Genomic DNA, 21,800 nt, shown 5'->3' on the forward strand with positions numbered 1-21,800 from the left:
TTAAATACTCTGCGTTTGTTAAGCTACTGTAGAATACCACAGTATCAAGAGACATTTACAAGAAGGAAAAGATGCTGAGCAAAATGTCATTTACAGTAAACATACAGTCTCAGGTGGTGTGTTTTAATCAAATTTAATCTGAACTACACTAATTCTGATGGTTTATCTTACCAATTGCTCTGGAAACAGCCAAGGTACCATTAACCCGCCAGCAGTCCATATAGGTTACACAACCACCCAGAGTCTCAATACGTGCTCTCTCATCCTGAAAAACGGTGGAATACAATTTTTATATGGAAAGCCTACCCATGGTTTACTGACATTTTTGTTACTCTATCAAAGACAAAAAAAAAGACAAAACCCAAACCCAAGACCTGCTTCAGCTTCTGTATTTATACTATGAATACAGCAAACACATACATCAGAATCTAGCTTGGAAACATGCACTTAAGATTACTGGAAACAACACACCTACTTTCCAACCATACCATGGCTTTCCCACAAAAAAGCTGAATTCTTAAGTTTTTGTATCATCATGTTCTTTCCCATATGGATGAGTACCCTTTCCTGCCACTTCTTCCCATCCCATACAGCAATCGCATAAATATATAAATATTTGGAATAAAATACAAGATGACTAGACTATGTAACAATAGCATTTGCATTGATACTCCTTTAACTATTCAGTTTTTTCAAATATTCATGCTATGAAGGCAAAGGGTCATGCAATGCTATCTAAACTTGCAAGATCTCCATAAAATTTCATGTAATAAAATACCTGGCTATTTAAAATATATAGAAAATGCAATACACCTTAAGCCAGTTAGGCTAGTAGATTATCATTAGCTTTTGAATGCCAGTATAGCATATTATGAAAGACTTGCATTATGCTAATGTTTTACATAGCTATTAATCTCAAATTAGTAAGCTAATAATAATTTATAACTGGCAGTTTTAAATTCACACACACAAAAAAACCCCTGTGGAAGTCTTTAATTACTACAAATTTTGAAAAGAGTCTTAAGCAGGAACTGAAGTCAGGACTACCAGTACAATCAGTACTTCCAAAGGAGCATAGTTGTAGGGATCACCTTTTCAGAACACAGGAGGGGATAGAAAAAAAGAAATTGTCAATTCTCTGAATCCTACCATACAATACATGTAATTATGTAAAGCACCAAACACTTAAGGTGGCTTGATTCCAAAAAGTTTCAAGAGAGACTCTGACAACACACACAAGAGAAAAAACCAAGTCAGACTTACTTCTCTTTCTGGTTTGTGAGGTTCCATTAATGTCACAGCTTTTCCTTGCTGCACAAGCATTACCTGCGAGTCCCCTAGCCATGCTATGTGTAGCTTGTTCCCTACAATCAACGCAGATACACCTGTTGTACCACTCCGCAGCTTCTACAAAAGAACACGGGTATGTTAGAGTTGAATATTCAACAAGCCCTACTAGGTTACATGGAAATATTGTAAACTTAGGCTTGATCACACTTAAATGCAGCAGAGTGGACCTGACAATCATAATTCAGGTACCTGAAAAAAAGGTACAAGATATTAGCCAGACTTGAAACAAACTATTAAATATTCTAACATGCAGATGGCTAACAGTGTCTCTGTTATGTTCTTCCTTCTCTGCTATTAATTCCAAACTGATCTAGGAGACTAAGACCTCTATTGTTCAACACAGAGACGCACACAGAAAAGAAAGAGGATTTGAATTTCAGTAGTATGAACATTTCACATACCAACACTGGTGTCCCCAATCCCTTTCACATTCTCTACCACTAGCAACTACAGACATCTTGCTTCCCATACACCCCCTTATCCTTGGGTATTTAACTGAGGGTGTCAACAAAGGAAGTAACCTAATTGTCCTAGATTCCCTGTAAAGATTAGTGAGAGTCAGACCTCATGAAGATGCTGGTCCCTCTTTTGTGCCTCATTGACAGAAATGAAGATATAAACAATAAATACTTCCATATTCAGTTACTGCTATAATAAAAGAGTTCTCACTCAACATCCTCCCATTATATAGATTTGAAGAAAGAACGTTCATTATACCAACTTGATTCAGAGCTGATCAATAAGCTGAATGAACTGAAGAGTCTGATTTAAATCACAGAATACATTTTTCATCTTACAACCACCTGTGACATCAGTGGTGGGACAAGAAAGAGGAAGACAATGACTGTATTACTGGGAAGCAAGAAACCTCTTTTCCAGGTAAGAGGTAGGACAACAGAACATCTAGAGGCTGCCTAATTTAGGCAAAGAGGCAGCAGAGTGTTCTCTCAAATAATTGGTATGTCAGGATCATTTAAACCACCTAACATTTCTTTTGCAAGCACTGCCACTTTGTTTTTCCTCAAAAAAAGAAATAATGTGATCAAAGAAAACCTTTACATATAGCATAATTTCATAAAGAAGTCAGTGATTCAAAGAAACTGTACTGCCAGAATTTTCTGGATAATACCACGTTGTCCAACAGTTTTTAGTGTTATTTAAATACAATGGCATTAATCTCCACCCACTCACCTCTCTTTTGGCTTTGAAAAGAAACATTTCATCTGTCCTCTGGAAAGAGCATTTCAAGGCCTCAGCTGGATTCTTAACAATCTCTTCGTGTAGCCCAACATTTACATGTAAATGGGTTGCTGAATAATTGGCAGCATCCACTCCACCATGGCCATCAAATACCGCAAAGTAAGCGCGATCAATGTCATCCTTTTGCAGGGAGGGAGACAGAGGAAGACATATTCGTGTTCAAAAACAAAACAGTTCATAGATTGGTACAAGCAAGTAAAGATGCTTTATCCTGGGCTTTCTTCCATACAATGTTGCATAGGTAAGGGCAATTTAAGTCAGTTTGTCCATACACAAAATGGATAGAATTGGTACTTTGCAGGGGAATTACTTTTCTTTGTTTGGTGTTAGTCATTTAATATCCTTGAAAATAATCTGGAATTGAAACAGCAGACAGCTGGTTATGTAGTCCCACTGCAGCCTCATTAATTGGCACTTGTACAACTGCTGTTCTACCCTCTTCTTTTCTTAGTATGCTAGTTACCTCAGTCACAAGAACATTATAACTCCAGCAACGTAACACTAGGTGAGCTTCCCATCTCCCTATATCACTTTTGACATGAACCCCAAGGTCACAAGATCCTTCTTTATCAGGGAGGTAGTTGGCCCCTACCAATCTGAGTCAGTAAGTCCTTGCTCCAGCACAGACATGATAAATAACTTGTGCCAACAAATTCTTACCATTTCACAGATCATCCATCACTAGGTCATTGTGTTTACAGGAATGTTGTAAAGCTAACAAACTGGCCTCCCCGGTTTTGTCCAGACTTACTGATAAACCAAAGAGTTGATTGAACTCTGGGAGCAGAACGTGGCGGTCCTCCATTTTCCGTCGAGTGTTACGGATGGCGTGGATGGAAACAAGCAGGAACCGCTTCAGTGGTCTCAGAGGTGGCAACTGTTTCTGCCACTCAAAGCAAACATCCCGAAGCTTGTTAAAGAAGCAGCGCTGCAATGACTCTCCATCCAGCACTGCCAGCACAAAGACAAAGCAGTAAGTTGTGGGCCCCATTTTCCTACACTACCCCATCTTTCAGCCTTTCCTTCAAGTTTCTTTCCTTAGAGCTACATACACGTATACAGCACTCTGCCTTTACAGGCTCTGCAAGAATTAAAATAGGGTCCTGAGAGTAACGTGGAGAGAAAGTTGCAATGGAAAACAGTATAACATTAAGGATGAGAGCAGCTTCTCTCCTTACTAGTTCTCTTTCAAAACAGAGGCTTATCAAGTAGGTGATTACATTACAAAAATCGTAACAAAGACCCAAAAATCAGTCTGGCATGTTAGACAGAAATGTTATTATGTAAGTAAAATGCACAACATATAGTGGTAGGAGTGCATCCCTACCAAAAAAAAAAAAAAGGAACAAGCAGGCAGAAAAGCCTTCAAGATAAGAGATTGCTGTTGTCTTGGACCCAAGGGTTGAACAAGCATTAGCGTGGCTTTGGGTCGGGTTATGTCCTACTGAACCACTTTCACTGAAACAACAAGGAAGTCTGAGAATGCTTTGCTGAGGTCAATAGCTCAACTCATAGTTGAGCTGAACAGATTAGAATTTTAAGCTGTTGTCTTTATCTTTCTAAATACACATGGTTGTAGGAGCTAGAGGGACAGAAGAACACTTCCGCCACTTTCCTGCTTTGTCATTACAGAGCAGAACTGTAAACACCCATTGAGCATAGTGTGAAAAGCTCCGGCCAGACACTCAAATCCTTTCCTGGATAGGTCCCAAAGATCAATTAATCCAAACTTATTGTTCATCAGACTGAATGGTTTGGTGCTTGGCATTGTGTCTAGCTTTGCAATGCAGTCTCTCTCGGAATAGGTAATAATTTAAAAGTTTTGTAATTTGAGTAAGAACCCTGCCTCAATGCTAAATCAACTAAGTTCAAAAAGCATTGAAAAGATCATCTATAGAGCAAAAATAATTTGCTGGTCACTAATGTGTTTCCTAAAGAACCGCCGTGCATGAACTATCTTTCCTAGTTCTATTTTATCCTGACTCCTAGTAACACTGCTAGCATTAAAGTTTCCTCAGAATTCCTTTTTATAACTTGTGGTTCTCAAGCATTTCTTTTTCTCAGCAACACTGGCTGGCCAGCTTCAGATGCATCTCTGGACCCGGAGAATTGAAAGCTTAAATTTAAACACAGATCTTTGATTAGCAGTCACTACATATTAACCAAAACTACTTTTGGTTTGCTTAATATGCAGGTATGAATGCACAAGATATTAAAACCTTTAAATATTAAGTCATTCTGTATACAAATACAATTAAATAGGACAGCATCTTAAACAGCCTTGTCTACAGCTATTAGTTTACATATTTGTAAATGTCTTGAGAATTTGACACACTTTGCTGTTTAAATATTAAGCCTGTGAAATCTGACACAGAATTTAGTACCTTAACACCAGAGATTCTTCTGCAGTACACCACACCAAACAGTGGTACTCATACAGGCACACGTACATACCTTACTTTTATATAATCACTTCTCTTTCATTCCAAGAATGCTTTTTTGCCTGAGAGTTATTATTGCAATGCAGGAAGAGAGAGTCCACACTGTGCTGTAGCACAAGGAATATCTTTCTTCCTATTTGTACAGTTAAAGCGATGCAATAGCAATTACAAGATAGGGAAAACAAGTACAGTCCAAACGTGCAGAGAAATGAATGCCTCTAAAGTAGATATTCCCTGCTGAGATCAGGCAATGCAAACACCTGAAAAGTAAGCAGGTTTCCATAATGTTCAATAGGGGAATGGTGAATAGCAATTTGATCTAAATGAAAATGGTGACACAAGAATGAACAAACATAAAATAGACAAGAACATATAAAATAGAAATTAAATAAGGTTTCAACCATCAGAACCATCAGGGAAGGTTCTGGGGCATTTGTCAACAAGGACTAGTGAGAGAACCTCAACTACTTGAAGATGGAGCTCATGCAAGGATTTTCTGACTTTGTCTGTGCTATCTTAATCCACTCCAACCCTGTATCTTTATAGTCTTTAAAGTAAAACAGCAGCATGAATGACTGTACAAGTGTTACCAGTATAATATAACCATACAGGATTCCAGAGACAGTAGGTGCTTGTGACCAAGAAAATGTCCCTGTCCTATCAAGATCTTCATTACTCACTGTTTCTGGACATTATAATTTCTTAGCATTCAGATGAGGTTCACTAACTGAAGGTTTGTGGGCCCAAGGTTTTCATAACACGCAAAACAAGAAATTATAAACCTAGGCTCACAAATACATAGCAGTTCACATATTACTGCTACAGTTCACATCAAAGATAATTACATGAGAGTCAATGAAGACTCCCCAGCAGAGTGACTGCAGGATGCTCTGATGACCAGTTTCCAGCTGCTTTTTGTGAAATATTTGTGCTGAAAACCTATGTAATTATCACGTGGGTTACAATATGTTGTTCCTTATTTTCCTGTAAAGGTTGAGCAATAGCAAATAAACATATGCTACTGGAGCACAAAGTCACAACACAGATACAATGCTCTCTGATGTAAGGAAGACAATAAGAAAGATGCTTTTATATCACTTTTGACAATGATATATCTTACCACATGCCTCAGAGTCATTGCTGCAAACATAACATAGAGCTTCTAGTTATGGAAGATCAGTACGTTGATCTCCTTTGGTTTGCCCGGCACAAAGCCACGCACAGACCCAACAGAGCCCGGACTGTGGAAATCAGGCACTGAGCTCCAAGCGACTGGAGGAGGCACCCGCGAGAATCTCTGAAGGCCCGCGGCACGTACTCGCAAGCTGCTTCTAGGCGGAGGTGCTGGGACGCTCCAGCCGCGGCGGAGACCCCGCAGCTCCGCCGGGGGGCGGCAGAGGGCGCGATCCGCCCCGCCCCCGCCCCCCGGCCCCCGGTCCCGCCCCCGCCGGGCAGGTTGGCCGGTGGCCCGGTGGCCGGTGGCCCGTTCCCCGCTGCTCGCAGTGCCCGTCCGCACCGCCCGCGGAATCGCTCCCGCGTGCGCCGGAGGGGGAGAGCCCAGCCCAGCTGATCCGAGGCCAACTCTTCCTCTGCAAACTGCGGGAAACTTGCTAAATCTCTCCAGACAGAGGAAGGCTACAAGCGTTAAGGCAAGGGATGAAATATTTAGGGTGCAGCAAGACTTAATTAAATGTGTTCCCCTTCCTGCCGTTTCAGACTTGTAGGTGAATACTGAAATAGGCTTCTGGGAAGTGTCATATCCTGGCCCCCGAGCTCAGCGTGGCTCAGTGTGGAGTCACATCCTCCGGGGCACGCTGAACCGCCTTTCAAGTCAGCCCAGAGAAATGGAAGGGCAAGTATTTCCCCTTACAGGATAGACTAGTTTGCCTAAGACATCTCTCCTCCATTTTTATTTCCGACTCTGCCTGCATCCTGCTCCATTTAAATTCTTGGCACTGGGACTGAAGGTTTGGTGAAGTCTAATGTTAAAACACTTCAGCATGTAAATGCAATAGGACCATCTGTTACAGGAGGCACAGTCCCAGTACTCAGTCACCAAGGTCTGTTCTCTCTCCAATTCACTCAGGAGAAAATACAGGCATCAGGCAGAAGACACATGCATCAGGTTCTTCATCCCTCAAGATCCCATCTTTATAGGGGGAGTGGGAAGAGAAGAAATAATCAATAAAGACAGAGACTATTGAGAAACTTGCCAAGAACAAGATCTGGAGTTTCAAGATGTTCAGGCTGTAGAAGGGCCACAGGTCCCAAATATCTGGTTCCCAAGAACGACAAAAGCAAGATGGATTATATGGATGAATTTAAGGTGTCAGTGTGGCTGCACAATAGCAACTGTGATGATGCCAATGTCAAACATCAGAATAATTAGCTACGGTTGGTCTACCAAAAAGAAAAGTGCACTTCAAGAATATAAGAGATTATCAACTTAAGGTTGGAACTGACCCAGTTCAATTTAAGTGAAATTATCCAATAAGGAAGAGAAAAATTCTTAACTAGTTCAGTCCAGGAAGCACAGTGAACACAGTAATTAATTCTTTTTGGGAAGAGAAACTCTTTTCCCCTTCCAGAAAGCCAACCCACATGATCAGTCCGGGGCTCCAGACACCATGTTTGCATCTTGGCCACAAAACTCGCAGAGCTACCTTTCATCCCACAGATACCCAGCAGGAACAAATAAAGTTCTGTTCACTGCTGCTTGCCAGACAGCCTAACCAAATATTCTGGGAAACATTTCAAAACACTGAAGTCTTCTAAAAGACAGCCTCTGGGAAAACCACAGAAGGAAAAAAGTATACTTACAGGTGAACCTTTCCTCATCTCCAACTCCTTCTGTTTCCACACTTTGCTGCTTAAATTCAGTCAAGTCTGTTTGGAGGACTTCATCAACTGCAGCATGGATCAACGATGCTGCAAGAAGTGGTGAAACACCTCTGCTGGTGAGAAAAAGAAGGGAAAGCAAAATAGACCACATTAATTTAAATTGAGCTACAACCTCACTGTTTATGGCTGGTGACCTCAATTAGAAAGCATTACATACAATCGATACTTCCAACTTCATTAGTAAACTAGTAGAGGAAACCATATGTTCAATATTTATTCATACAAATCTTCAGTAAGATCTTCAGTTAGACAACTGCTTTCCCAAGAACGCAAAGAGGAAGAAGTGTATGAATCATGTTTTCAAACTGTTGCCTCACACTCCAGTCGCAGATGGTACCTCCTTCTCTTGAGCTCTCAGATGGGAACTGCTACCTTCAATTCTAGCCTCTGAACACAAACATTTTGTTTCTACTCACTACACAACATTTCTTGCTTGCAGTCAACTGTCTCACCACAGACAGTATCGAGATCTCTCCGCTGTCGTACACACAGATCTCCAAACAGGTTACTTAAGACTCCAATTCCCCTCCCTCCACAAGAAAAGTCATGCTCAGTACTAACCTACAGCCCTTTAATACTCAGTTACTCCTAACTGGTAGTTCCCCAAAGAAATCATCCAGAAAGAAGATGCAGAGTTGGCACTGGGAACTAGGATAAGAAAAGACTCCAAGACTTGTGATTCAGCTGCAGCTTTTAGGTAAGCACCTAGACAATAATGCTACACGAGCTACTCACCCTCTACTTTTTACTCAGTGCTTTATGCAAGCTACGTGCTTTATAGGAAGAACATACTTGCTATAATGCTTTTGAATCTGTAAACAAATAAGCCCCATCCAACTTTAAAATGGGGCTACTAGAAAATAACTCTTTTATATTCACTATATTTCCATGGCAGGCACTAACAATTACAGTACATAACATGCATTCCAGACATTTTCTATGAGCACAATGAAGAATAAGCGTGGACGTCCATAAAAAGCATTTTATCCATTGTTCATGGAGCATTTGATACCCAAAGTATCAAATTATACAACCAAAGCAAATAACACATTAATGCACCTGCAGAAGTCAAGCACAAGACTTTGTTTTGCCAGGAAACATTTAGAAAGTCCTGCATAAAACTGGTTGGCTGGAGAGTAAGAAATGGTGGAAGCAACTGGTCTGTGTAGGTGTTCAACAGAGATGACTGGTTTTGTGCGTACAGAAGAGCAGGGAGGGGAAGACCATGAGGTTTTAGATCCCAGTGACAACAAGCTGAAATGCATTTTGCCATTGTGTTTCTGAAAAGAGAGGCCTTGTCATATCCTCACAGCCGTGTACGAGTACCTCCTGCGGCAGCAAACAGAAAGCATTGTGTTAGTCAGCAGGCTGCTAACAGAAGCGTGTTTTATGCTACGCATTCTGTAGCAGTGATGGCCTACTTTAATGAGTCATTTTGGTACTTCAAATAGATGGCAACATGTTTGCAGTCCTTTCAGTGCTAGCTGCAGTCATATCACATCAAGGGAAGCCAGAAATTGGCTTTTTAGTTCTTTTTTTAAGGCTAATATGTTTAGGGGAGTGAGTTGCTTTCCTACTCAAGTTAAAAGTAATAATGCCTGCTTATAATCACTCTGACACTAACAAACAACCTTTTAAAAGGTCAGGCAAGAAATATCTGAAATGGATATGACACCCCGCCAAAAAAAATCCTGCTTCCTGTTTTTGCTCTTATAGGTGGAAAATAAAGGAGTATGAAAATACAAGACACACAATGTCAGGTGTGTAACTGATGCTGCTGAAAGTCAGAAGCTTTAGTTAAAGTAGGTTTCAGCTCCAAGAACAGAGACAAAAAACATTAAGTGAATCTGCTATGCATTTAAGTGCACAGTGAGAGCCCCTGCTTCAGTCATCCTCAGAAATTGTCTGCTATGCTGGAGGAAAAATGCAATCTACCCTTGGTTTCCAGCTTGGTATCAGAAAAGGGCTTAACACTTTGATTTTAAACTTTCTAGTCTGCCTTCCAGAGCCCTGACTTGTGGAACTGAGTCCATAAAAAGAAGCTTAAACAAAAGGCAATGTACTGAGTGCTATAATTCACAAGTCCTGTATAAGCCTCTGCTTACAGGATGCCTTTAACAAAGAAAAGGTTTGCGAGTTATTATGTCACATCCTCCAACTTTTTCCGATTGCCACCCAGTTACTAAAAAGGAAATTCGAGATTCCTCAGTACTGATACACTTCATTCAGCTTTGCTTCCTATGCATTTCCTCCCCCTCCAGTTTTGCAAATCTATAAAGAAAATGGTTGCTTATTGGGATTTTATTTGTTACGTAGCCAGCAACAACATTGAGCAGTTGATTCTGACACATTGACAAAAGATAAAAGCCTGAAAAATGACCCTACGTATTTAGTTCAACCTCAGTTTCAAACAGAACATTATTTGTCAGTTACTTTATAGACTGTTAATACTAGTACTACCATATTGGTAAGCCTGTTGTTTTTTACTGAAGCACAGGTAAATGGAGCTCCAAGGCAATGGTATCTTCTATTCAGTTTAGATGTTTACTGGTTCTAATTTCATCCTCTAAATTGAGACCTCAAGAGTTAACAAAATACATAATTAGAGTAAGGACTGCTTCTTTAGTTGAGAGCTACAAGGTCTCACTTGGCTAGAGAGTATCTGGAAAGCAGGCACAGTACCTATGGCAACCAGTGTAAAAGTAGAAGCCCAGTGCAGTTACCATAACAGACTTCAAACCTTTTCTGTAAGCAAAGAAGAATGCCACTTATTGTTAAAATCTTCCTTTCAAAGAAGCCCAAGACACCCTGCTGACAGGCTGAACCAAGGATAATTTAGTCTTCATGAATCAGAAGAAATACTGTAGCCATTTCTTAAGTGGGAAAACAACTGTGTTGAGATGAAGGAAGCTGGCGGGGTGCGTTACGTGGAAAGGATGTTACCCTCTCTTAGGAGAGTCTTAGAAGAAACGCGTCAGCCCCATTTCTATGACACATGCAACACTAATTACCTAGCTTCAGTATACACAGGCTAGTAGTAAACAGACTTAGAATTTCTTTGCTACAGGCTATTTCTTTGCTAACAAAAAGGGTGTGTTTTGACCACAATAAAAAAATATTTTAAAAGAATTAATGCGTGTTGTAACAGTGCAGATGGGGCATTGTAGCTTCACCATCAGCTAAAGTCAGATCACCAGTGGCTGGAGCGTGGAGTTCATATCCTCCAGACACTTCATGGTAAAATACAAGCCTCATTTTAAAAACCTGAGGATAGATAAAAGTAGTAAGTTAAAGAGTAAAGTGGTATTTATGCTAATAAAGAACACACTTAAATTTATATGCCATCCTCCTCCTTGAAGTATCCCATACTGGACACATACAGTATTGTTAAAAGGAGCTGTACAGAGCTTGTGTTGATATACATACCTGTGGGCCAAAATGAAGTTACACAGGGAAGTAGAAAGCAATTATGATATTTTGCATACTTTAGATTTGGCATGAGTTACAGAACAGAACTTACTTCTCTTCTTGTTCATGTTGTTTCTCTTCTGCAATACAATTTAGTTCTCTATTTTATTTCACTTTAAAAGACCAGCTGTCATGCCATCACAGCCACAGTGTATTCAGGATTGTCAGATCAACCATAAGATTGTTGCTGACCCCTTAAATATATCAGCCTTCAGAAAGAAAAGACAGGGTATACAGAAGTTCCTTCAGGAAGCAGAAACCCTAGCAAGATCACTTCTTATTTGGTTTTATTTGGGTCATTAAATCCCCAGTACACTTGCAGGGAGTACTGCAAACAAAGTCACCAGTTCAAAGACGCCCCCACCTCTTCTCCCCCTCAAATTTAAGAGGGTATATTCAGAAGTCTCTGGCAAACAGCTTTGTGGGCAAGTGGGAAGCATCCAGAGCATCAAAGGTCAGGCCACCACATCTCAGCCAGAGCCTCAACTATGACTACACTTTTTTCAAAGGCTTGAAAACAGATGACAGACTTTCTGTTGTGCTCTATGCCCACAGCTTACAGCAGCTTTGAGAAAGCAGAGTAGTGCAGCAGATGGCAGACTCCGAACAGCTGCTCGTCAGCACTTTGAACAGAGAGAAGCAAGCTCTGTGTAACCTGGTGGAGAATGGTACAAAGCCTCACCAGGACATACCAAACACCCAGTGTTTACGCAAAGCCTGCTGAATTTTTATTTATGCTTTTTGGAAGGAAAATAATTCACATACCACCGCTCCAAACACACACATTCTCCCACAGTACTGTCAGGAAATCTCTGTATAAAGAGAAGCACAATACTAACTGTATTGGCTAACTCGTTGATCCCTTGTCACCTTTCTTTTTTTTTTTAGAAAAAAGGTTGCATGATATTCTTTCTAGGTATTATTACTAAAGTCATGGCAACAAGACAGCCATGGTATTGCAGGCCAGAGCACACTGTATGATCCTCTTTCCCTTTCAGAGTGCACATATACATACATATGCATATATATATATATATGCATATGTTGGGGAATGAAGAGGTGCAATATCTGCTAGCAAAAGCTTCTAACATAACTAGCTGCAGCTGACTTATATGGAAGGAAAGATATATTTGTGCACTTATTTGCTACCCAGGCTCTGTAACACCAGAAGATCACATCGAGCACAGCTTTGTCAGTGAAGCGAAGTTTGTCACTGTGAACTCGGGTGTGTGTTTCTAGCACGTTACAGCTATATCAGCAAAGCGTTTTTAGTGCAGATCTGCAAATGCTAGCAGTTCTCTAGCAAGTGAAAGATCCTCTCATACTGCTAGAATAATAGCAGGTCACAAGTTTCCTCATCAACAGAAGCTGCTTGTATTCAGTATTTTTTCCCCAATCTGCTACTTTTATTTCCCTCCACCCTTTTTATTCTTATAATCAACTACAGAATGTTTCCACTCAAGTGGCTCTAAGCATTGGCTTTTATTACAGCAGCACCCAGAGTTCCCAGGGTGCTGGTGACCAGAAAAGTACAAATGTATATCTGTGAAGGAGAGAACATCTGACATCCTACGATGCGTAGGAAGTTGTTTCTTGTGGTAATGACATCAAGTTTTTACAGTAGATGAACAGGATGGAAGCAAAACAAATATATCAACAATGCCACACACAGAATTTCAGTCTTTTATGTTTCCATCTTTCCATGAAGCAATTTTTCCCAGATTTTCTTCTGAAACTACCAGAAGCAGTAGCTTTAGAATCCAGAATCCATCTGTTCAGGCCCTTCACTTATCATCGAACAGTGCAATGGAGAGTCACCTGCCACTCCCATTTCATTCTCAGCAGTAAGAAAAAACACACAGCACAACAGGAGAGGCTTAATTTCACAAAAGACACTTTTCAATTGAGCCCCAAACCTGTTGTTTCAAAACTGAGTATTTCTTATCTTGATGCCCCAGTCAAACAGCAACAGAAAGGGTGTTTCACACAGATTAGGAGAGAAAAATACGCAAATCCTAGGGAAAGACAATTGCAGTTTTCCAAGCAGAACCAAAGAAACTGATTTAAACACCAGCAAGCCAGCCCTAAAAGTTTCCCCATTATTACAGATTTGATCTTTTTTTCGGCATTTCATCAAGTTTTTATTCTTGTATTGCAGCTGTCCCCACACATACACTTTCTTTTTAAAGGCAAAGTGATTCTTTCCCAAAATTACTGTTGAGAGTATCTTGTAACAGGGAAAACTCCCTGGGAGTTTTAAATTAAGAAATGTATTCTGGTAAACCATTTACTGATCACAAAAGTAACAGCTTGTTCAGCTTCTATATAGTTGGAGGCAGGTCAGCACTGTCAAAAACTTTATTATCCAGACACATACACAGTGTGAGCTGCAACATCATCCCACCATCAGCTTCAGAAGCAGCAGTGGACAAACCACACACAATAGAAAACAAGGTAGTTTTGACCACCACCCAAAATTACCAGAGCCAGTTTGTTAACCATTTGCTAAACTAACTAGTAAACAGCAGAAGTGCCACATTCCTCTTGTGCATTAACTTTATCAAGGCTTCCAATTCTAACATTATTAATCATAAACCAGTGAGAACACTGGTGTTCCCAATAGCCTGTTGCTGCTATTCCCATGCTTGCTTTCGCTGCCAAGCACAACTGGTCCCATGAAAACTACAAAGTTTGTTTGCTTGCAATCACATGTGAAATTCACTTTCCTGTCTGAAGTGAATGGATCACTGATACTGTAAATATGTTCCTAGCAATGAGAAGTATTAGTGCATTACAATAACATACACTAAATGGTACAAACTAAAAAAATAAGGAAGTTTTAGAGGATTTATTAAAAAGCAGAGGTCACAGTAGACAGGGTATTACTCTTCACAGAGAAAGAGACTAAAGGGAGTTTTATGAAGAGATTGGGTAAACCAGAGGTAGGGTAAATTTTTTTCCCCCCCTCTCCATGCTTACATCCCATAAAAGAAACATCAAAATATCAGAATTGCTGAATTAACTATTCTAAAAAGCAGGGAAATACTGAAAATAAGATGCTAGGGCCACACCTTGGATGTAAGCATTACAGTGTAAAACACAAAGACACAAAACAGGATGCTGAGGCAACGAGAGATGAAACACAGCAGATCGTTTGGGAGGAGGCAGAACAGGAAGCCAAAGTTATTGTAGTAAAGTCTCCTCAAACAGGAAGGCTGCAGGAATTTCACATTGTTCTTTGGCTATGTCACAGGATGGTCATACAAGTTTCAGGTCTTATCAAGGGGAAAGAGATATTTCTGTATTTGGGGGTCTGATTTCATCTCATGTTCTGTTTCAGTACAAGGTAGTAAAATTTCAGGTTAATTTCTAAAGTTTTGGAAGTCACTAATGGACCCTTCAGTCACACTGACCCATTTCCACAGACTGTTGGAGCACATAGCTCTTACCCAAAAGTGTATGTTAATTAACATTCTGTGAAACAAGATTACTTAAATCTGCCCCAGTTCGTCAGATTTTTATGCATGTATTTAGCTCCATACAAGGCAGGCAGTTCCACTGATTTAAATTAATTATTCAAAGTAGAAACATCTGCAAAGCACCGGATTAACGATTTAAGCCCAAGTCCTGCCAGGAAGCAAGTGTGGTTGGTTGGCTGCTTTAGCTAGTGTTTGGCTGTTACCTGCATTTGCAGAAGATTGTTAAAATAATTCATTTTAGATTAATCAAGACATTCAAGGAGGTTAGCCTGAGATACCCAACTGCTTCCATGTAAGAGATGTGTGTAGCCTTAGAGAAGCAGTAACATTCAGAATCTCCTTGTTGGACCTAACAAATGTTATGTCTTACCCCACTCTTCTCAACAGCAATCCTGATTGGTGGTGGAGGAAAAATGCTTGTCCTTGCAAAGACACAAAGGTTTCTGCCTCCAAGCAACTGGAAGGACAAGCTAAACATCACCATATGTTGTCTCATGAGCCAAGGATATTGTTGGACCTTTACTGGCTTGGGCCCCTTAAGGCATGACCCACACATCTGTGTGGGTGTGAATGAAGTATCTGACAATGCAGAAATAAGAAGCAGAACTGCAGAACTGTGTGCCGAACTCAATTCCCAGTAACACTTTGATCTACAGATCTTCATCATTACTAATCACCATGTAAAATACATTCTGTAATGCTGGAGTGTTAGAGAAGTCTCAAACTGAGGAAATACACAGCAAGCATCAATGCCAGAAGTCAGAAAGGTACATCCAGTAACGTCTTCATAGTGTTAAACCTGGTTATACCAATACTGTAATAAGATCTGAATGTGCCTATTTTCCACTGAGCTGCCATCTGTGTGTCAGGGATGCTACCGTGACAGCCTGCAACAGCAGATCACTGGATCTAAGCTACAGTGACCTCTCGCGAACTTGCTTCCTAATCGGGCATCACTTCTGCATCTTCAACAGCTTTTACACAAACGTTTACATGTCTTGTAAGTGTCATCCCTCCCCTTCTTCCTTTTCTTAAAACCTTTAGTATCCTTCTTTCTCCTATTTCCTTACATTCCCTGATCTATTTTATCAAGGATTTGAGGGTTTCAGATGAACTGAAAAAACTGAAAAAACTGCATTTTGAGTTGATCCACAGTAGCAAACATGGGACAGAAAGCATAATGTTTGGCAACTTCTCACACAATCAGAGACTTTAGTTTTGGTCCTTAATTACATGGATTACGAGAAGAGGGCCTGCACTTTCAAAATACTAGAGTTCTGTCTTGGTCTTGGGCTCTACCAGTCTTTTCCTCCACATGCAAGAACTTATGCTACCCAACAGGAAACTACAGCCTTTTTGCAACTGCAAAATGAGGTTTTTCTTCATCATAGGAGTCCAAAACTGAGCTGTAAATCTGCTGGGTTCCCTACATTTGACCTTTCAGGTATGCTACACTACACCCAACCACAAAGCTTCACAGAGGGCTGCCTCACTGTTTTGCCTGCAGGCAGACATAAAAATTATAAAAACACTTTCCTTACGTATTTCTGTTTTTCAGGTACTTTTTGTGAAAAGAAGCATAAATAAGTAGATTGCTGCACTTTTATTCTGCTTTACTTTCTTTAGCGATCTTTCCCTGCTTTTATTTTGTTTTGTTGCCAGCTCGGGACTTAAGAACTGGCTGTCTAATCAGAACTGGCTGCAGGGCAGGTATGTGAAAAATGCAGCTTCTGACAGGGCAGGCTCCTTTCTGTGTAAACACCAGAAGTGACAGGTGAAATGAAAGCATTGCAAAAGCAGCACTTTTTCTGCTTCCACTTGTTAACATGTCCACTAGAGAACAGGTATGTTACTCAGACATACTGTTTTAAAAATCACTGAAGTTTGAAGAACCTATCCCACATCTCTACAGCTTCATACGTTCCTCTCTAAAACAGTTTTAGAAAACATTAGCCTGGCCCACGTGGCAGAGGGTAGCCATTTGATAAGTATTTGTTCAAGACTGTCATTACTCTGTTCTTTAAAGCGCTCATCCAGAACCACTCTTGCTCTACAGAGTTCAAAGATTCAGTGCACGTGATGAATTTGCAATCACCTTTAGGAATGCAACAGCTGTGTTTTGTTCAAGAACAATTTAGTCAAAGCACAACTAAGGAATGCAATGATCATCTGGGTCTTTTTCAACTACAGCCTAAAAAACTAATTTTTTTGTATGTATTTCTCATTTTTAGGTTTGACTGAATGATGTTATGTCCAGGAGCATCTCGGTAATACAACGCATAGAAGTAACTTGATTTTTTTTAAGGCAATTTAAGTACATAAAAACCACCTATACACTTTTGACAAGAACAAAAAAAAAAAACCCCAAAATCTGTATTTATTCAGTGTTCATAAACTCATCAGATAGTAGCCAGAGAGACAAGTAACTCAAACCTGGTTTTTTATCTCTTTATCAAATTCCTCTAGTAACCAGGTAACATTCAGCAGATGCCTTAACAGAATCAGTCTCCCTTAACTCCCTGTCTTCACCAGTTATCCCCAGTACTGCAGCAAAGTCAGCTCTCCACTTTGATTCTTTTAGACCATCCACCATCCCTGTTCTTGACTCTTAACAAACACAGTGATGAAGCAGACCGTGGTAAGAACTTTGTAAAACCTAGAACATGCAAGCCCTACTGCTGGAGTGCTTCAAGAAGCCGACACAAAAGAGAGAAGAGCATCAGGAGACAAGAGGTTAGAGCAAGATAACGTGTTCTTGGTGAAGCACTAACTTGCCAGAAGAAGTAAGTCCCATCTAAATTCTTAGCAGTGTTAAAGTCTAAACTAATAAGGACAAAGGTTGTAAAATTTCTCTCCTGAAATCAGGAGATGACAGAAACATCACTGAAAGAAGAGCTGTGTTTTCCAGTGGTGGTGTGACTACATTCTTGAAGTTTTGAGAAAACATCAACTTGAGAAACCCACACAAGCACATTCTATTCACCAGGACAACTCAAGAGGGCTGGGAAGAGTGACAAAGGAACTGAATACTTTTCTAGCTGGCTTGCTTCTGACGCCTGACAGCCCTGCAAGGCAGGTTGCAGCTCACTGACTCCCTCCCTCCCTCTCCAGACTTTCAAGTAGATCCACACAGGTGCCCCTAGGGACTTGAATTCAAACTATTGGCACTTTACCACAAGAATCGCCCTATCACGCTAATTGCAGGATTGTAATTTAATCTCTCATGCACCAAGAGTGGGAGAGAAATATTTTTGAGAGCACACAAACATTACTACAAAGGCACAGATCTCGGCAGGAGGCCTGTGACAGAAGCACGCTATTAAAAGCCCATCTTTCAGAATATTCCGAAAACATTAAGAAGAGAGGGAAAGAAAAAAAAAGCTAAAATTCTCTAGGAGACATTGAGCGAGTCTCCCTAGCGCAGCCCTAGGCAGCAGCCGGCACCGTAAGGCCCCGCGGGCCCGGCCGCGGCGGGTAAGTCTCCTCAGGAGGCGGCGCCTCCCGCCGCCGGCACCTGCCCCGGCCCCGCTCCCCCCGGCTGCCCCGCTCCCCCCGGCTGTCAGCGCGGCACCACGCCTAAGGGGAGGCCGGCGACAGCCCCCCTGCCCGCCCCCGCCGGGCTCTCACCTGCCGCCCAGGAGGCTCCTCGCCCGCTCGGCCAGCGCGCCCGGCACCTCGGCCTTGCTCAGGGCGCCGCTCCCCGCCGAGCTCCACGGCAGCGGCTCCCCCGGGCCCAGCGGAGACGGGAAGTCCCTCAGGAAAGAGCTCAGGGGAGCCCCGGCCGCCTCCACCTCCAGCGCCATGGCGGCGCCGCGCTGAGGCGCGCTGCCCGGCCGCCGCCTCGCCTCGCCGGGAGCGGGCCGGGCGCCGGCGGGGACGGGCGGCCTGGGGGCAGGCCGGGGAGGGGAAGGCGAGGGGAAGAGGGCGCGGTGACGGCTCCTTTAAGCAGAGCGCAGGGGCGGGGCCAGGCGTCGGGGGCGGGGCCAGAAACAATGTCTGGAATGCGGGGGCGGGGCGGCCACGTGGCCGGACGGGGCGGGGCGGGAGGGAGGCGGCGGGCGGGGGCGGGGCCCGCTCCCCGGCGCGAGGCGCATGGCCCCGCCCCCGGCCCCGCCCCGCCGCCTGGGAAGGGGGGGGCGTGTCGGCGGACACGTGACACCTTCCCCCCAGCTCTGCCGGGGCGCAGCCCCCACCCCGCCAGCCTGAAACGCTAATTGACTCCGCATCACATTATTATATAAAAGAATTACACGCCCTGACGGGTCACACACAGCGGTATGCGCAGCGGGGAAGGGAGCACAGCCTAGAAATTCTCCCAAACTTACCGAGACAATCCCCCCCCCCCCCTTGTTACTCACAATCCCTTTTTGTTTCCATTCCCACGAAAATGCCCATCAAAAAAGCCTTCAGAAGACCTGATTTTGTAGCCTTGCCAGGTTTTTTTTGCTGTGCACAATTCATTCAAAGCTAACACCTGTGCTAGCTTTTAAAACCTTATCACAGGCAAAAATAGAAGATGCCATCACTTTTTGAAGATGATAGCAAGTTGACCTGTTTGTCTCAAACTAGTTATAGTTAACTATGTCCACCAATCAACTATAACCTTTTCTTACTCATTTAAGAGCACCTCTGGCTTAGAAAAGGGAGTGTCAGTAAACTAGATGGAACAGTCTTTGTCCCAAACTGGAATCTCCCAAGAAAAGAGTGAATGAAAATCCTGAATCCTAGACTCACAAAATAATACAGTATCAAAACCCCCAGTGAGATTAGTAGGACACAGGCATCTAGAATACTTGCACTGACCTTGCTCCTAGATTTTTGGGGTATTCACAGCATATCAACTAAAACCCCTTTCCTTCTTGCCTCACAGAGCTGTGCTGTGTAGCAGTGTAACTTTGCTGAAGCGTGGTACCAAAGCACAATGTCATTCATTTAGCTCATCCAACCAAGAAACAGCAAAAGTCTTTCCCAAAAACAGGACTCTAGTTTATTACTTTGACTACCGGCTTTCCGATTTTTAATACCGTAAAACATGGGCCTTTCATTTAGGAAGTATTAAACAGTTTTATCAAGACATTAACCTGAATGTTCAAGTTTGGGGAAAAAAAAAAAACAAAACAGACCTCAAAACTCTTTCATCCCCCAAAGACAACATCTTTAATGCTATTTGTATTCCCAGTCTTCTCAACATTCAAACATCTAGACATGAACAGGTGACATGCACAGCTAGAAATACCTTTTTACTTCAGGTATTACGAGAGCAATAAGGATTCTGTCCTTACATTATAACATCTTCCAGGGGTAACTGGATAAAATAGAACATTTTTAGAGAAGGAAGGAATAAAATATCAGATGCTGCAAAGCCAGGACAGAGAACACATTGCCCAGAAGCACTAGTACATGTTCAGTGAAATAATATTGCTGCAACCATTTGCAGTACCTTGATTTCTTGTTTCCGCGTTCTCAGACATCTCTATTGCAGAGCGTTAGCTCATGTTCCGTTCCCATTCTAGCGAAAAAGCTAGCAAACACAATATACTTCACACTTTTTTAAATCGCAAGAGATCTCTGAAAAGAGAGAGGAAGCACAGTTAATGCTTTCAAAACTTGCTTATTTTTTTATACTGAGATACTCAGAGGACCCCATAAAAATAAGTTGTGAAAGAAGGTCACTATTACACTGATCTAAGCAGGCTTTTAATTCAGTGGTTGGATGCTCAGTTTTGTGAAGGATCAGAGTGCTCTGAACTCCTGCTGAACCTAACACAAGTTTAGGATTCATGACAGATTGAAGCATCAGGCACAAAGTTAGCTGTGTTCAGCAACAGAGTCTGCTGAAGTCTTTAGATTTCTAAGCCACTAAAGTTAAGATTTTTATCCCACCTCTTCCCTTTGTATTCCCTTGCTAAACTATAGCAGCCTGTATCCTGCAACATCCCTGCTATGATCACTCCCTACTGGCAGTTCCAGGAACAAAGCTTGTTTTAAAATAGTTGAATGATTTTGGAAAGAGCAACCCTAGACACAGAATGAAGTCACCCCTTCAGTAGGCCCTAAAATGGCAACTGATCACTTCCAGACAGATGCTTTTTGTCTGTACTATATTCTTTTCCTGCTCCTATCAGAGATACAATCCTTTTTTTTTCCCTCCACACAAAAATAATTATCAGATTTAAAAAATATATATTTTGATACTCCTCTTAATCATGAGCACTGCACTATCTGTCTTTTGGCACCAACTTTCCAGTGAGACTGCTACTTCCATCTCCCCAGGCTGACAAAGGCAAGCTTCCTGGGGCACACTAGGGCCATCTCAGCAGGGACAAGTGTGCAGCCATATCAAGTAGATCAATTCATTTTTATTCTTTCATCAGCTATGGGAGCCAAATCAATCTCCTCTCTTGAGTGAATGATGCTATTTCAAAGGTAACTTCCTAAATAATAAAAGCTTTCCCCTGAGCTTTTCCCATGGAATATAAACTGAAAGTAGAAGAGATTTATTTCACAAGCCATAATTCCTTTATTTTTTACATTAAGAACTGTAGACATGAGACATGCAGCGCTCACCTTAGTGTTAGACAGATGTTTCCAGGGACTTCATCATTTTAAGACATTTCTTGCTGTCTTGTACCTTTCAAAGCAATCCCAGGAACATACTTCTAAGTTTTAAGTAGCAACTGAGAGCACTTATCACCTCTGCATTCTTTCCACTCCACTCTGGAGAGAGCTGCCACCACCAGCCTGTGTGCCAGGCCACAGCACCGAGAGCCCACTGTGGCACCTCCTGCACCATGCAGCCTTCTCCCAGGCCGTGGCCACCCTGCGCTGCCCAGCTGCAGAGGGAGAACAAGCTTCCAGGGCTGCTGGTACAGCACAAAACCAATGCCTTCGTTCCTCAGGA

At 41.9% G+C, this 21,800-nt stretch overlaps 1 protein-coding gene across 2 annotated transcripts in view; it reads right to left on the minus strand.

Moving 5' to 3' along the window:
- Positions 1–18,799, minus strand: part of PPM1F (protein phosphatase, Mg2+/Mn2+ dependent 1F) — a 28,256-nt gene extending 9,457 nt beyond the window's left edge. Inside the window, exons 1-6 of one of the 2 annotated variants that reach the window (XM_074844006.1) lie at positions 18,527–18,799; positions 7,872–8,002; positions 3,362–3,561; positions 2,542–2,730; positions 1,264–1,407; positions 172–265 (exon numbers count right to left, since the gene is read on the minus strand). In XM_074844006.1, the coding sequence (XP_074700107.1) occupies positions 172–265; positions 1,264–1,407; positions 2,542–2,730; positions 3,362–3,561; positions 7,872–8,002; positions 18,527–18,702 (934 nt within the window). In that variant the 5' untranslated portion in view covers positions 18,703–18,799. Of the gene's footprint in view, positions 1–171; positions 266–1,263; positions 1,408–2,541; positions 2,731–3,361; positions 3,562–7,871; positions 8,006–18,526 lie in introns of both variants that reach the window. The other variant, XM_074844005.1, reaches the window with a different exon arrangement.
- Between the last annotated feature and the right edge of the window lie 3,001 nt (positions 18,800–21,800).

This window comes from Strix aluco, chromosome 18 (genome assembly GCF_031877795.1).
Source record: "Strix aluco isolate bStrAlu1 chromosome 18, bStrAlu1.hap1, whole genome shotgun sequence".
NCBI lineage: Eukaryota > Metazoa > Chordata > Aves > Strigiformes > Strigidae > Strix > Strix aluco.